At 42.7% G+C, this 15,000-nt stretch overlaps 1 protein-coding gene and 1 long non-coding RNA gene across 2 annotated transcripts in view; both read left to right on the forward strand.

Moving 5' to 3' along the window:
* LOC135109118 (uncharacterized) overlaps positions 1-15,000 on the forward strand; it is a 187,939-nt gene that overhangs the window by 169,902 nt on the left and 3,037 nt on the right. The gene's annotated exons all lie outside the window — the stretch shown is intronic.
* On the forward strand, positions 9,953-12,241 carry LOC135109117 (MFS-type transporter SLC18B1-like). Its single transcript, XM_064020200.1, has one exon. The coding sequence runs from the start codon at positions 10,482-10,484 to the stop codon at positions 11,853-11,855; it is 1,374 nt and encodes a 457-aa protein (XP_063876270.1). The 5' UTR covers positions 9,953-10,481; the 3' UTR covers positions 11,856-12,241.

Raw genomic sequence — 15,000 nt, forward strand, 5'->3', positions numbered from 1 at the left:
CGCTAAGCACAGGACACGTTTGGCATATTTTACAGGAGTCTTGTGGGAAATCATAACTGTCTGAGGAAAGGTTATGAACAGGCACGGATGGCATTGTCTGTTAGAGATATCATTTGACTTTATTTTATTTATTTATTCCTTTTTTGAAGATCTGAAATGTTATAAGTAGATATACAGACAGTAGCAGAACAAGATTATTTTTTATATTTTTTTATATGCATATTTAATTATGATCAGAGGCCGAGTCACTTCTAAGTGTGTGTGTGTGTGTGTGTGTGTGTGTGTGTGTGTGTGTGTGTGTGTGTGTGTGTGTGTGTGTGTGTGTGTGTGTGTGTGTGTGTGTGTGTGTGTGTACGTCCATGTATCATTGTATGGTCTTTTAATTTTTCTTCTCTGGATTTTGGTGTTTAGCGTTATATTCTTATTTACCCAGTGCATGTGCTAGTGTTTATGTGTATACGTACTGGTGTCAGTGAGTGTATGAGCGCGTCAGAATAGGAATCGAGGTCACACGCGTCCTTCAGAGCGGCATGACGTGCGGGGGAGGCGTGGCGGGCACTACACTAGGGGCGACGTGCGGCGTGGCAGAAGTGCAGTTTCAGGAGGAGGTCGCGAAGAACGAACACGTATAAACAGAATGACCACAACGGCGACGACCAGCGACTGTCTGTGTGTACGTGTGTCTGTAAAGTGGTGGGGGTGGAGGTGGGAGGTGGGGGTTGGTGGCGGATTTAGGGGGATAGGAGGTGCGTCTGCGTGCGTCACTCGGTTAAGGTTGTTGAGTCTGTGGTGGTGAGGTTCCAGACGGGTACTTGTGTGGGTCTTGAAGCCTCGGAGTGCTGATTGGTGGTGCTCATTGTGGGTTTGTGGTAGTTTGGAGGTTTTCTTTCATTTTCTTTTCTTTTTCTTTTTTCCTTTTTTCTTTTTCTTGGGAGAGTTTTTTTCTTCTTCTTTGTATATATATATATATATATATATATATATATATATATATATATATATATATATATATATATATATATATATATATATATATATATATATATATATATATATTTTTTTTTTTTTTTTTAAGGTGAGTTTTCCGCAGGGGTCTCTCTCTCTCTCTCTCTCTCTCTCTCTCTCTCTCTCTCTCTCTCTCTCTCTCTCTCTCTCTCTCTCTCTCTCTCTCTCTCTCTCTCTCTCTCTCTCTCTCTCTGGCCTGATTAAAGTAAAAGCTCCCATTCTTTATACATTTTATTAGTGTGTTATTTCTCTGCTTTTTTTTTTTTTCTTCTTTTCTGTTCTTTGCGGTTGCGCTTTTATATATGTTTCCTTTGTATTCTCATATTTTATTTTTGTTTAATGTTTTATTCGTGTTATTTATTTATTTATTTATTTATTTATTTATTTATTTATTTATTTTAGGTGTATTTTTCTTAATATCGTTTCATGTCCTATTCAAAATTTTTATCTATTTGGTAATGCGGCGCTATAAGAATGATTTTTTTTTTTTTTTTTTTTTTTTTTTTGCCCGGGAGGCCGGCTTAGGATAGGAAATGGATTAATAAAAAAAAAAAAAAAAGCAAGCTTGCACACTTTGTCCCAGAAAGAATGAGGAGCAGAGGAATCAGAAGGCGGTGGTCATTTCAGTGAGTGAGGTGCGCTGGTGAGTGAGGTGGACAGAATAGGGATGAGGAGTAAATAGAAAGTGTTGTGCGGCGGGGCAGCGGGACGGAGGCGGCGTTCAGTTAGCAAGTTCAGAAGAGCAGTAACCTTGGAAAATAGCGGTAGAAGACAGAGATGTAACAGTGCGGCGGCGGGTAAGGAAATCAAGACAGTTTGTTGGAGGAGAGGAATCGAAAACTGAAAAGTATTTAATTCATCAACATTGCACCGGCGATTAAATTTATAGTTCATACGAGAAGCTGTCAGTTATTTCTCCTATGTGCCCTTGCTAAGTAAATGACTAACACTTGCACACCTGAGCACTGGATACCTGCCTATCACCAAGATGAAGGCTCGCCAATCACTCCACCAACATATGTTCTGTCTGCACCCGAACGCTTTCTTCACACGCTCAACCAGGGACACTGTGGCAGTAATCTTAGGATCAGATTTTGAAACACTTCTGCGCCGCACCTCCAATAGATGAAGAGAGACACGGTTGGTAAGGGTGTTTTCATGACTATTGTGAAAGATTAACATTTCTATATTATTAACAGGAAAAACACTCTTTAGAAGCCGGGTATTCATCTCTGTGGTGTTGGAAAATAGTCGTGTTGAGAGAGCAAGGCGTTTCAGAATACAGGCCCTAATCTGGCGAGCGTGTTGTCTGTCAGGTATTATGAACACATTAGTCATATGATAGATATCGTCAGTATCGATTTAAATCTGCTGTGTCTGTCGTAACCTCTCCCACACTGCCTGGCTTGTGTATGTTCGCGTCTTGCCTTCCCCTAGAGGGTCACTGTCAAATACGTTGTGAATGTCCTCGCAAAATACCTGCTGGTTTCTGCAAATTTCACTAAGTTGACATAATGAGTGATCTGTGTCCACGCGTTCTGAGTTTGATTTCTAAAAGTCTTTTCTGTTTCGATGGACTTCGTTGTACCTCAGGGCGCTGCTCCAAGTCACATTCTAACTGATTTGTGAAGGTCTGGCCTGCCCTCGTTCGGTCCACGCCTTTCATTTGACTTCAGGTTGCCATTTTGCCCTTCAAATAATTTTGATTTCTGAAGGACTGCTCTCTGTTTATTGGATTTTATTTTATTAGGAAATTGTACGTTCGTTCTTTATATAATTTCCATCACTAAAGACACGGCGTTCAGTCACCAATAGGAAAAAAATCAACAGCGCAGGGTTTCCTTACTTCGCAGCAAACACTTCAACAGATTCGTTTAGTGTGTGTGTAAATATTCATGTATTCATAAACTTAGTCATGCTGATCAGTTTTAGCTCGCCTGCATGACTACTTTGACGTCGCTCAGGCGTCAAAACATTATATTTGTACACACACACACACACACACACACACACACACACACACACACACACACACACACACACACACACACACACACACACACACACACACACACACACACACACACACACACACCAGAGAGGCTGTGCGTGTTTGGTAATATGTACACACTTGGATTGTGTCAGTGATTCTCCATGATTATTTGCACATGTGATTGAGCGTTCAAGGACTGCATATCTTATCAGCCTGGAGCTTATCGAACTTGTGTTGACACCACCACTACCACCACCACCACCACCACCGAGGCACAAGCGGCTCCGCAGTATGACGCACGTTTCTTGGCCTAAGAGCTGCGGGTTTGATTTCTCCCCATCAGTGTCTTAATGGGAAAAATTACCCGATGTCGTAAGACCAGCCGGCGCTGTATGGACCTCCCTATTGCAGCGCCATTACCAACCATTACAGTCACAGCCACTACTACTACTACTACTACTACTACTACTACTACTACTACTACTACTACTACTACTACTACTACTACTACTACTACTACTTACTACTACTACTACTACAACAAATGCTGCTGCTCCTGCAACTACATACTATTGCCACAGTTTTCTCATTTGTATTAAGCTTTTTCTTTTCATTCCCCTTTAGTAACGTGATTCGGTTCATTTTTAATATATAGTACTGTTATTTCTCATTCTTTCTCTTACTACTCCTCCTCCTCCCTTCCTTCCTTCCTTCATTCATTCATTCATTCATTCATTCATTCATTGTTTTTCTTTTCTTTCGTTGTTTTCTTTCCCTTTTCTTTTTTCTTTTCCTATTTATTTTTCGTTTTTTCCTCTGCTTCTTTTTTTTCTTCCTTTTTCTTTTCTTTTTCTTTCTTCTTTTTCTTTTCTTTTCTTTCTTTTTCTTCATTTTTCTTTCTTTTTCTTTCTTTTTCTTTTCTTTTTCTTTTTCTTTTCTTATTGTTTTTTTCTTTTTCTTTTCTTTTTCTTTTCTTTTTTCTTTTTCTTTTTTTCTTTTTTTTCTTATTCTTTTCCTTTTTTATTTTCTTTTTCTTTCTTTTTCTTTCTTTTTCATTTCTTTTCTTTTTTCTTTCCTTTTTTTTTTTCTTTCTTCTTCTTCTTCTTCTTCTTCTTCTTCTTCTTCTTCTTCTTCTTCTTCTTCTTCTTCTATTTCTTCATCTTCTATTTATTCTTCATGAAATGTGCCTCTTAACACCTATTTATAGACAAAAATTGAAAACTTGTAAACCTGTCATTAAGAAAATATATGAGTGGGATGACAAAGTGAGCGATACTCTGAGAGGCTGTATGGAATCGACAGAATGGAACATACTGTATGATGAAAATGCTAGTATTGACGAGAATGTGGATGTCTTAAACTGCTATTTATCTTTTTGTGTGGAAAACATTTTGCCTGTCAAGAGTGTTAAGTGCTACCCTAACAATAAGCCCTGGTTTACGAAAAGTGTGAAAAATTTGCTACATGAGAAAAGACAATGTAGGTTACGAAATGATAGAGTCAACTTAAGAATCATTCAGAAGAAAATTGATGATATGATTAGTATGGAAAAAGAAAAATACAAAAGGAAAATAGAACATTGGTTTGAGAAAGATACAAAGGCTGCTTGGCAAGGTTTGCGTAACATTACTGGAATGACTAAGAAATCCGTGTGTCCAGATATTACAAATGTAAAGGATTATTGCAATGAATTAAATAAGTTTTATTGTAGATTTGATGTCCAGGATTATTCTTCAGAACAGAACAGCCTTACTGAGTTTTTTATATAACAAGGAACATGGAATATTTACTGTAACGTGTGAGGATGTACTAGAAAGTTTGAAAAGAGTTAAGAGCAATAAAGCGGCAGGGCCTGATAGAGTAAGTGCTAAGGTAGTAAGCATTTGTAAATACGAGTTGGTTCCAGTTTTATGCAGAATTTTTCAGAGTTCCTTGGATCAATCTTATATACCTAAACTGTGGAAGACATCTGAAATTATTCCAGTGCCAAAACATCAAACCCCTAAAGGTTATAATGATTACAGACCTGTAGCCTTGGCATGTATATTTATGAAATGTTTAGAAAGTGTTATTAAAAAGTTCCTGTTTCTTGAAGTGAAAGACCAAATGGATGTTTATCAGTTTGCCTATAAGAAAGATAGGTGCGTGGAAGATGCTACGTTATCAATTATAAATCATATACTTCGATTTCTGGAAAATGTAAACAACAAATCCAGTAAACACTTTGCTAAGGTGTTGTTCGTTGATTTTTCAAGTGCTTTCAACACAATACAACCTCATGTGTTAATGGAAAAACTTATAAGTCTTAACGTGAGTCCACCACTTGTTCTATGGATACGCGAGTTTTTGGTAGGTAGGGTGCAATATGTAAAGCTTAAGGACCAGATCTCTGACTCAATTGTAACAAACACAGGTGCGCCCCAGGGTTGCGTATTGTCACCACTACTGTTTTCTCTTTATACAAATGATTGTAGAAGTCAAAATGAGTGTACTAAGATATTCAAATATGCAGATGACACTGCCATTGTCTCTCTCTGTGTAAATAATGATGTTATTTATAGAGAAGAAATTAACAATTTTAGTACATGGTGCAGGGATAATTTTTTAGAATTAAATGTTAACAAAACTAAGGAGATGATTATTGATTTTAGTAAGACTCCCGTACAACATGAACCTTTGGAAATCAATGATGAAACTGTTGAAGTAGTAGAAGAATACAAATACTTAGGAACGATCATAGACAATAAACTCAACTTTTCCTCTCACATAGATAAAATATATAAGAAGGCAAACTCAAGGATGTTTTTTGTTAGGAAACTATGCAAGTTAAAAGTTGGTAGTAAGATAATGGATTTGTTCTACAGTAGTATACTACAATCAGTTTTTTCATTTGCTATATGTTGCTGGTATGGAAATAGTACTGTGGAATCTAAAGGTAAACTAAGCAAGATAATAAAGAAATGTAGCCGATTAAAAGTAAAAAATACAAAACCATTGTTGGAACTGTATAAACGAGCGGTTATTCAGAGAAGCAATATCATAATAAAAGACCCCAGTCACCCATTGCACACATGTTACGAACTGTTACCATCTGGCAGAAGATGGAGATCTGTGCAGGGCCGAACATCTCGGTATAGGGAGTCGTATGTTCCATCTAGTATCAGGATATTGAATGGGAATCAACAGTTGTAAAAGAAGGCAGCACTCAGGGACATCAGCAATACTTTTAATGTTTTTAATATTTTAATGTCTTCTATTTTTGATAGTTTATGATTGAGAATTTAATAGATGTAACTGATAGTTTTAAGAATTTTTATACTTCTATATTTCTCTTTTATACTTTGGCAAGCACAAGACAAATTCTCTGTAAGAGCAATAAAGTATTATTATTATTATTATTATTATTATTATTATTATTATTATTATTATTATTATTATTATTATTATTATTACGTCTCTTCTTCTTCTTCTTCTTCTTCTTCTTCTCCTTCTTCTTCTTCTTCAAATGAGTGACGTCTAGCGTGTTGTGCAATCCTTATGTTTGTGTTCTTTGTGTGTGTGTGTGTGTGTGTGTTTCTTTTTTTTTGTGATTCCTTTTAAATAACTATCAATATCTGGTAGTCTGTTATGTTTTCTTGACTGCTTTATAACTTTATTTATCTCCTTTAGCGTTTGTTTATGTGCACTGATCAACACACACACACACACACACACACACACGCTAAGAATCAGGTGTCTTCTCCTATGAAACACAAGCACTCAACCCTCGTAACAACTTTCCTCTATCCTGCTTGTGTTCTGTAAAACTTCAGACACTTCGCGACTTCACTTTCGCCGGATCAGTGTTGTTTCGAAGCTTTGGTGTCTCGCTGGTGTGTGATTCTTTAGGAAGTTTCAGGAAGTTTCATTTCGTACGGTTCGGATTACACACTCTCTCTCTCTCTCTCTCTCTCTCTCTCTCTCTCTCTCTCTCTCTCTCTCTCTGCATTAACACAAGCTAAACAAAGTAAAAATAACAAGCAATTATTGAGAAAGGACAGGTACAAATACAAGACAAGTACAAAGGTACAATGCATATACGTGTGTGTGTGTGTGTGTGTGTGTGTGTGTGTGTGTGTGTGTGTGTGTGTGTGTTTGTTTACATGAATTAGCTGAAGAATTATAGGTTTATGGTATCGGGCGCGTACTGAATTGCTGAATGAAGGCATACTTATCACACGAGGCAGTGGAGGGAAACAACATCCCAAGCTTCTCGTGAAGTAAATAATTTAATACAGCGATGTCTGCAAAGGGAAGATCCGCATGTGAGACTCTTGCGATGTTATAGAAGTAAAAAAATTTGAAGGCCTTGTAAATTGGTGCGTAATATTTAAGGCAATGGTTAAAACGAAGCTCATGGAAAGTTCCCACAATTCATAGTCACGTCCTGAAGAGCAGGTAAGTGACATTCTCGCGTATTTGAGGACACCATTACCTGCCAACCTAACCTGACCTGACCATCCTAACCATAACCTAACTTGACCTAACCTAACCTAACCTAAGTCAACTAACTTCACCTAATCATAACCTAACGGAACATAACCTAACCATAACTTAGCCTAATCTAACTTAACTAACCTAACCTGACCATCCTAAACATAACTTGACCTAACCTAACCTAACCATAACGTAACCTATCTTAACGAAACCCGACCCTTTGAAGAGAAGCGGATGGTGACATAAGAGGGAAGAAAATAAAGATTGTCGTCGGTAAGAAAAAGGAAATAAATTATGATATAAATGGTGATATCGAAAAACTGAGTCTTATCAACTGCTCTGCTCTAACTGACTGCCTCCTTCTCATCGCCGCAATGTTGCATCTCTTGGTATCTTTTACCGCTATTTTCATGCTAACTGCTCTTTGATCTTGCCAACTGCATGCCTCCCCTCCTCCCGCGGCCTCGCTGCACAAGACTTTCTTCATTCTTTCACCCCTATTCTGTCCACCTCGCTAATGCAAGAGTTAACCAGTATTCTCAGTCATTCATCCCTTTCTCTGGTAAACTTTGGAACTCCCTGCTTCTGTATTTCCTCCTTCCTATGACTTTAACTCCTTCAAGAGGGAGGTTTCAAGACACTTATCCTTCAATTTCCGACGATTCTTTTGACATCTCTTTTGGGATTGGCGACTTTTTTTTTTTTTTGCCAGTGACTCTTTTACGTAAAGGAAATAATAAAAGAAAAGTAAAAAGAAGTTGTCGTTAATGTAAATAGAATTGTTAGGGTTAGTAGTAAATCTTATATTCATTGTTAGTAAAAAGTGGTCATAGAGTAAGCAAAAAGATGATAGGAGATGATATATCAATAGAATAGCAAATTTGAGAGCAGATTAAAACATAAGAACACTAGAAAATAAAGGAAGCTGCAAGAAGCCATCAGGCCCACACGTGGCAGTCTTACTTCTACACTTTGGGTCCGCGTGGCCTGATTAATTGTGAGAAAAAAATAAATAAATAAAATACTATTATCGAATTTTGAACCGAGTAAGGAAACGTGGAATACACTGTGATGCAAATGCTGTGATCTGAGTGTCCTGAAATTCGGATGTGTATACGTAATGTGTGTGTGTGTGTGTGTGTGTGTGTGTGTGTGTGTGTGTGTGTCTGTCAAGAAAGACAAAGGGAAGGCTGGTGATGTGCTAGTCATGCTGATATATATATTTTCTTCTTCTTCTTCTTCTTCTCCTTTTTCCTCATCATCAACATCATCATCATCAACTACATTTTAATATACAAGTAAAGGCCGAGACTCTGGATTTATGTTAAGGCAATCCATTTGTGTACATTATGATCACCTGCTTTTTGACATCCTAATGCCTCCAGTTAAAATAAAAGTAGTAGTAGTAGTAGTAGTAGTAGTAGTAGTAGTATAGTAGTAGTAGATGTTGTTGTTGTTGCAGTAGCATTCACAGATACAGGAAGACGGTCACAGAGGACAGGCCACGAGGAGACCCAGTGATAAGCTTACGAGTATAGTGCTTCTGATCCTGCCTGTGTGTGTGTGTGTGTGTGTGTGTGTTTGTGTGTGTGTGGTGGTCATTGGGCAACGGTCTGCGCTCCTGACGACACTGCTACCACCACCACTACTAATACTCCCACTCCTACTACTACTACTACTACTACTACTACTACTATAACTACTACTATTGTTCACTGCAGACCGTCTCCTCCTCCTCCTCCTCCTCCTCCTCCTCCTTCACAGCTAGACACGTGTAAATGAAGTCTAAGAAGAGGAGGAGGAGTAGGTGGTTTGTTTATTTAGACATGCCTGTGGTGATAATGATAGTAACTGATTGGAGGGTAAAGGAGGAAAGGAGGAGGGAGGGGAGCTATTAACCTCTCTCTCTCTCTCTCTCTCTCTCTCTCTCTCTCTCTCTCTCTCTCTCTCTCTCTCTCTCTCTCTCTCTCTCTCTCTCAGTGTAGTTTATCATGTGTTGTATATTACGATAAACAATAACGAGAGAGAGAGAGAGAGAGAGAGAGAGAGAGAGAGAGAGAGAGAGAGAGAGAGAGAGAGAGAGAGAGAGAGTAGCTGTTACTATGTAAGTATTAAAAGTTTATCAAATTGAAAATATATTTGCGAAGCTCTTATAACGGAGAGAGAGAGAGAGAGAGAGAGAGAGAGAGAGAGAGAGAGAGAGTAGCTGTTACTATGTAAGAATTAAAAGTTTATCAAATTGAAAATATGTTTGCGAAGCTCTTATAACGGGGAGAGAGAGAGAGAGAGAGAGAGAGAGAGAGAGAGAGAGAGAGAGAGAGAGAGAAGCTTTTACTATATACGAATGAAAAAAAAATGTTAGCAGGGGAAGCTCCATATGAAGCAGCGGTGAAGCTAGTCATTGGTCGGGGGTTGCGGGCTTGCGGCAGGTTGTTGAGGCGGGGCAGTGTCTCCTCATGTACCACACCCCCAACAAGCTCCCGTCCTGCCCCTCTGTCACCTGGCTGGACAGGTTACCCTCACTCCTCGCCAGGCACCCTCACCTGCCGCCACCCCCTCGCTACTGCAGCCTCAACGCGAGCCTTTGGATTTTCTCGCGGTGACCTTTCTCGTCTTGACGGACGGAAGCTTACGTTGGGCACAGCAAGGCGAACGTTGCCATGGCCGCCTCGTCGTGCATCTGGCAGCTCGCCGGGCAGGACCTGTTACTTGCCCGCAGCCCAGCCGGCCACCAGTCACCACACTCCGGCTGTCCACGCAACAGCTCAGCTCGCTGCTCGCCTAGCACGCACTCCTCGTGAGCACCTCTACAGCCCGCCTTGCAGTACATCTCCCGTGATCCAGCCACTGCCTCTCGCCTTCCCGCAGGGCATTTGACAGTCCCACGTGGGCACCGCACCACTCAAGCAGAAGCGTCAGTATCCGTGTCTGGTGCTTCGATCTTGCCGGTGCCATCCACCGCCGCCACTCCACCTCACCTCCACGTCATTCCTCCACCATCTCTGCTATGGCATACACGCGGCGCCAGTGGCTCATCCTGGTGGTGTTCAGCATCGCACAGTTCTGTAATGCAGTGTGTGTGTCGCTGCAGGCGCCCTTCTACCCGGGAGAAGCAGAGCGGAAGGGGGCCACGGCCTCGCAGTACGGCCTGGTGTTCGGGGTGTTCGAGCTGACAGTGTTCTTGGTGAGCCCCGTGTATGGCCGTTTCATGACCCGATGGGGCGCCAAGTTCATCAACAACTCCGGCATCTTCACCGTGTCCGTCATGTGCATCCTGTTCGGCTTCCTGGACCGCATCAACGACACCGACGCCTTCATCGGCTGCTCCTTCGCTGTGAGAATCGTGGAGGCGATGGGCAACGCCGCCTTCATCACCTCCGCCTTCAGTATCATCGCTAAGGAGTTCCCTAAGAACGTGGGGTCTGCCTTCGCCACGATGGAGACTTTCTTCGGGGTGGGCCTCATCGTGGGCCCCACGGTGGGCGGCGCCCTCTACGAGCTGGGCGGCTACACCTTGCCCTTCGCCGCCATGGGGGGCGTCCTGCTGGGAGCGGCCACAGTCACCACTTGTTTCCTTCCATCTGAGGGCGCTGAGGCGAGCACTGAGTCCCAGGCGAGCCGCGGTCACTTCTTCGCCGCCATCAAGCTGCCGTCCATCGTACTGGCCTGTTTCGCCATCATCTGTGCCTCCATCAGCATCGGCTTTCTGCAGGCCACCCTGGAGCCTCACCTGCGCCCCCTCAACCTCACGCCCGTGCAGATGGGACTCATGTTCATTCTGAACGGCTCCACCTACGCGCTGCTGGCACCCTTCTGGGGCAAGATGTGTGATAGCTACTTGTCGCCCCGCACGCTCATCACTTTCGGCGCCGTGGTTGTGGCAATTGCTTTCACATTCATTGGGCCGATGCCCTTCGTGCCTCTCAATCTTAGCCTCGCCCTCTGCATCGTCTCTCTCATCGTGCACGGCATTGGATTCGGCGCCGTGCTGGTGTCCACATTCGCCGGCGCTCACCGGGACGCCATAGCCTACGGCTTCCCCGACGACCTCAGCACATACAGCCTCGTGTCTGGCATCTGGACCTCGACCTTCGCCCTGGGTTGCTTCATTGGGCCGTCAGCTGGTGGCGTCCTCGTGGACTACATTGGGTTCCCCTGGACCACCGTGATCGTAATGGTCCTGCATATCCTGGTGGCCCTCAGCACGGGGTTGTACCACTGCTGCTCCTCGCCCCCCGACACCGTGTACCCGCCCGTGCACGACAGTCTGGCTCGCTCCAAAGACGAGCGACAGTCGCTGCTCGTGCCAGGCCACGACGATGACGACTCCACGTACGGAAGCGCCGGCTCTTCTAGGGAGAACCTTGGCACGCTTCCCTGAGTCACTGAGTCTTCTTTTCCTCGCTGCAACCCTTCCCCCGCCAGTCTCCGGGGACGGTAGGTGCAGCAGAGGGCGCGGATCTCCATAACCGGCGGGATCCTCGACGCGGCCGCGTGACCTGAGAAGTTCAAAGCGCTGGATGGCGGCGCGGGCGCGAGGACACTGCCTGCAGGCCGCCCATCACTGCTTGAAGGCGCGGTGCGGCCACTGTACACTCACTCCACTGCGGCGCTCCCGGCCCACCCATGTAAGGCGGCTTCGAGGCGCGCGGTGCCGGAACGACTATTTGCTCAATTTGTGCATAATGTATGTTTATTGTTAATTGTTGTGTGTAGATGTATATATATATCTATATATTATATATTATATATTAAACCGAACGAGAACTTGATGTCTTATTGACCCCGACTGTGTGTGTGTATGTGTGTGTGTGTGTGTGTGTGTGTGTGTGTGTGTGTGTGTGTGTGTGTGTGTGTGTGTGTGTGTGTGTTAGGCCAGCACAGTGAGGATGGCCCTGCTTCTCTTAGCTGACTGCTGTGACTGGAGCCTCGTCAACAGGTGACCTTCAGAACCCAGGTGCGCCTTCACAACACTTATGAGGCCTCGCTGCACGCCTTGCCATTCTGCCAGCCTGGGGAGGGGGGAGGGAGGGGGAGTGTCCGCTTGAGAATGAAGGGAGGGAGGTGGAAGTGGAGAGACGAGATATCTAGGCTGTGTACACATGGGTATTGAAGGCCACGGTGATACAGATGTACACACACACACACACACACACACACACACGTGTTGCACAAGTGTGTATGTCTTGTTTGCCTCTCTGTTAATCTCGACACGAGACACTTGTTGCTTGTCGTCATGGTGATGTGATGGTGATGTGGGGATGCTGTGGTGGTGGCGGCCCTTGACTCCTGCGTGGGCAGTAGTAGCAGCAGCAGCAGCAGGGAAGAGCGTTACACGAGTGACCTTGGGGAGTCTTTTCATCACTAGAAAGGCAGGAGTAGGCAGGGCTCTCTCTCTCTCTCTCTCTCTCTCTCTCTCTCTCTCTCTCTCTCTCTCTCTCTCTCTCATTACTTTCATTAAGTTTCAAATATTTTACTCTCCCTATTATTTTTCACGTTATTCATCAGTCGCTATCGTTCTTCTTCCTCCTCCTCCTCCTCCTCCTCCTGATCTGCCGCTTCCACACCGCCGCTTGGTGCCCTAAACAAATCCACTGCCCCCCCCCCTTCCATCATTCACGCCTTTCCTTGTTGACTCCGCGGACTCCCTGCTGGACTTTCACCGTCATCTTGCTTATTTAGGACCAAGGGCGAGGGAGGCACGAGGCGGCCACATGCAGAGGCGCGAGGGGCGGCTTACTGCGCATATTCGCAGGAGACGAGGCTTCTTAGTCTCCAAAATAACATCATGGCAGGGACTCGTGATTGGTCTCGTGCCGGTTTTCGATTCCCGTGAGACTTGCGGAGAGTCAACAAGGGTAGGGTTAGTAAAGGCATTTGTTTGTCTGTTGTACCTCGTGTCATGGCTGAGACTCCTGTTGAATCCTGTTGAATTGTTGTAAACGATCTGGTTTTTCTATATTATATCTCTTAGCTTACATCCGTGAGATCTCTGGCAAACAGTACTGAAGTTAAGATAAGAGAGACAAACTTTTTCTATTATGTTTTTTTTTTTTTACTTTCATTCCCGTAAGATACTTAAAGAACAATTCAAGAGTTAAGATAGTAAAGACGCTGATCTCTGTATTATATCTCTATGCTTAGATTCCCGTGATATCTTTGGCCAATAGTGCACGAGTAAAGATAAGAAGACCAAGTTTTCTGTTATATTTCTTAGTTTTGATTCCCTTAAGATATTTAACGAAGCAGTACATGAGTTAACTTAGTAAAAAAACGTCAACTTTTCTATTGTATAGTGTCATAACTATATTCCTGTGAGATCTTTGGCGAAGTTTTCACACGTTAAGATAGTAAAAACAATAATTAAACTATTACACTTGTATCTATCTAACATATTCATGATCACGAACACTTCAAACCCCACCCACCCACCAGTTATCTGAATACACTCCAGTGGATGAACAAGTGGAGGCGGTTGTTGACTTCTTATCGTAAACTTCATCATATCTTGTGTTGATATGCAAAATAGAACGTGACTCATGCTGTGGTGGTGAATCGGTCTGGAATTCACGTTACCACCACTGCACTCATGTTAACGCCTGAGATTTATGTTCTGTGTTATGTTACTATAGTCGTGTTTATCTATGGTTTAATAATTACTGGCCAGCATCCTTTCTAGTATAAGTAAAAGGTCGCTTCAATTAGGACACACACTACAACCGCTTCATATTCTTCGTGTCTCGTAAATGTTATTTTGGATGTTTCTTAACCCTTTCACGGAGATGTGCAACAATTCACAGCACTAAAAGCAATGTAGGGAATCTTTATAAACAACTGTAAGAGAAAAAGGGGATAGAAAAGAATATATTTTTTAATTTCTAGCCCGTACAAGAAAAGACGTCTCATAGGGATTACTGATTAAGGGAAGATGTCTAAATTGGCAGTGAAAGGGTTAAGTCTAGTGACTCATTTTAATGCCTCTGTATTTTCCAGTTTATGGAATCAAATGCCAAGTGTATAGATTCCGATGTTGAGTATAGGGCATAGAATCCTAAGTATAAGGAATCAAATATAAATATAAATATAAATATAAAGAATCAAATATCAACTACAGTACGCACAGATGAGTGATTTCTATACTGAAAACATTGAAATACGGTCCGTGAGAGAGAGAGAGAGAGAGAGAGAGAGAGAGAGAGAGAGAGAGAGAGAGAGAGAGAGAGAGAGAGAGAGAGAGAGAGGACGCTGTGATCAGGAAGAGAGAGAGATCATGCTGAGAGAGGAGGAGAAACATGCTGAGGAGAGAAGAGGAGGAGAGATGATGAGGGAGAGATTAATACGAGTGAGAGAAGGTGAAGATGATGAGATATGTGGATTGGTAAGTGGAAAGGTGTGTGATGGGAGGCAAGTGTGTGTGTTCAGAGAGAGAGAGAGAGAGAGAGAGAGAGAGAGAGAGAGAGAGAGAGAGAGAGAGAGAGAAGCTACGTGTAGTATATAGCCATTGGGTGTTAGTAGACAGACAAAAA

This window comes from Scylla paramamosain, chromosome 18 (genome assembly GCF_035594125.1).
Source record: "Scylla paramamosain isolate STU-SP2022 chromosome 18, ASM3559412v1, whole genome shotgun sequence".
Classification (NCBI taxonomy): domain Eukaryota; kingdom Metazoa; phylum Arthropoda; class Malacostraca; order Decapoda; family Portunidae; genus Scylla; species Scylla paramamosain.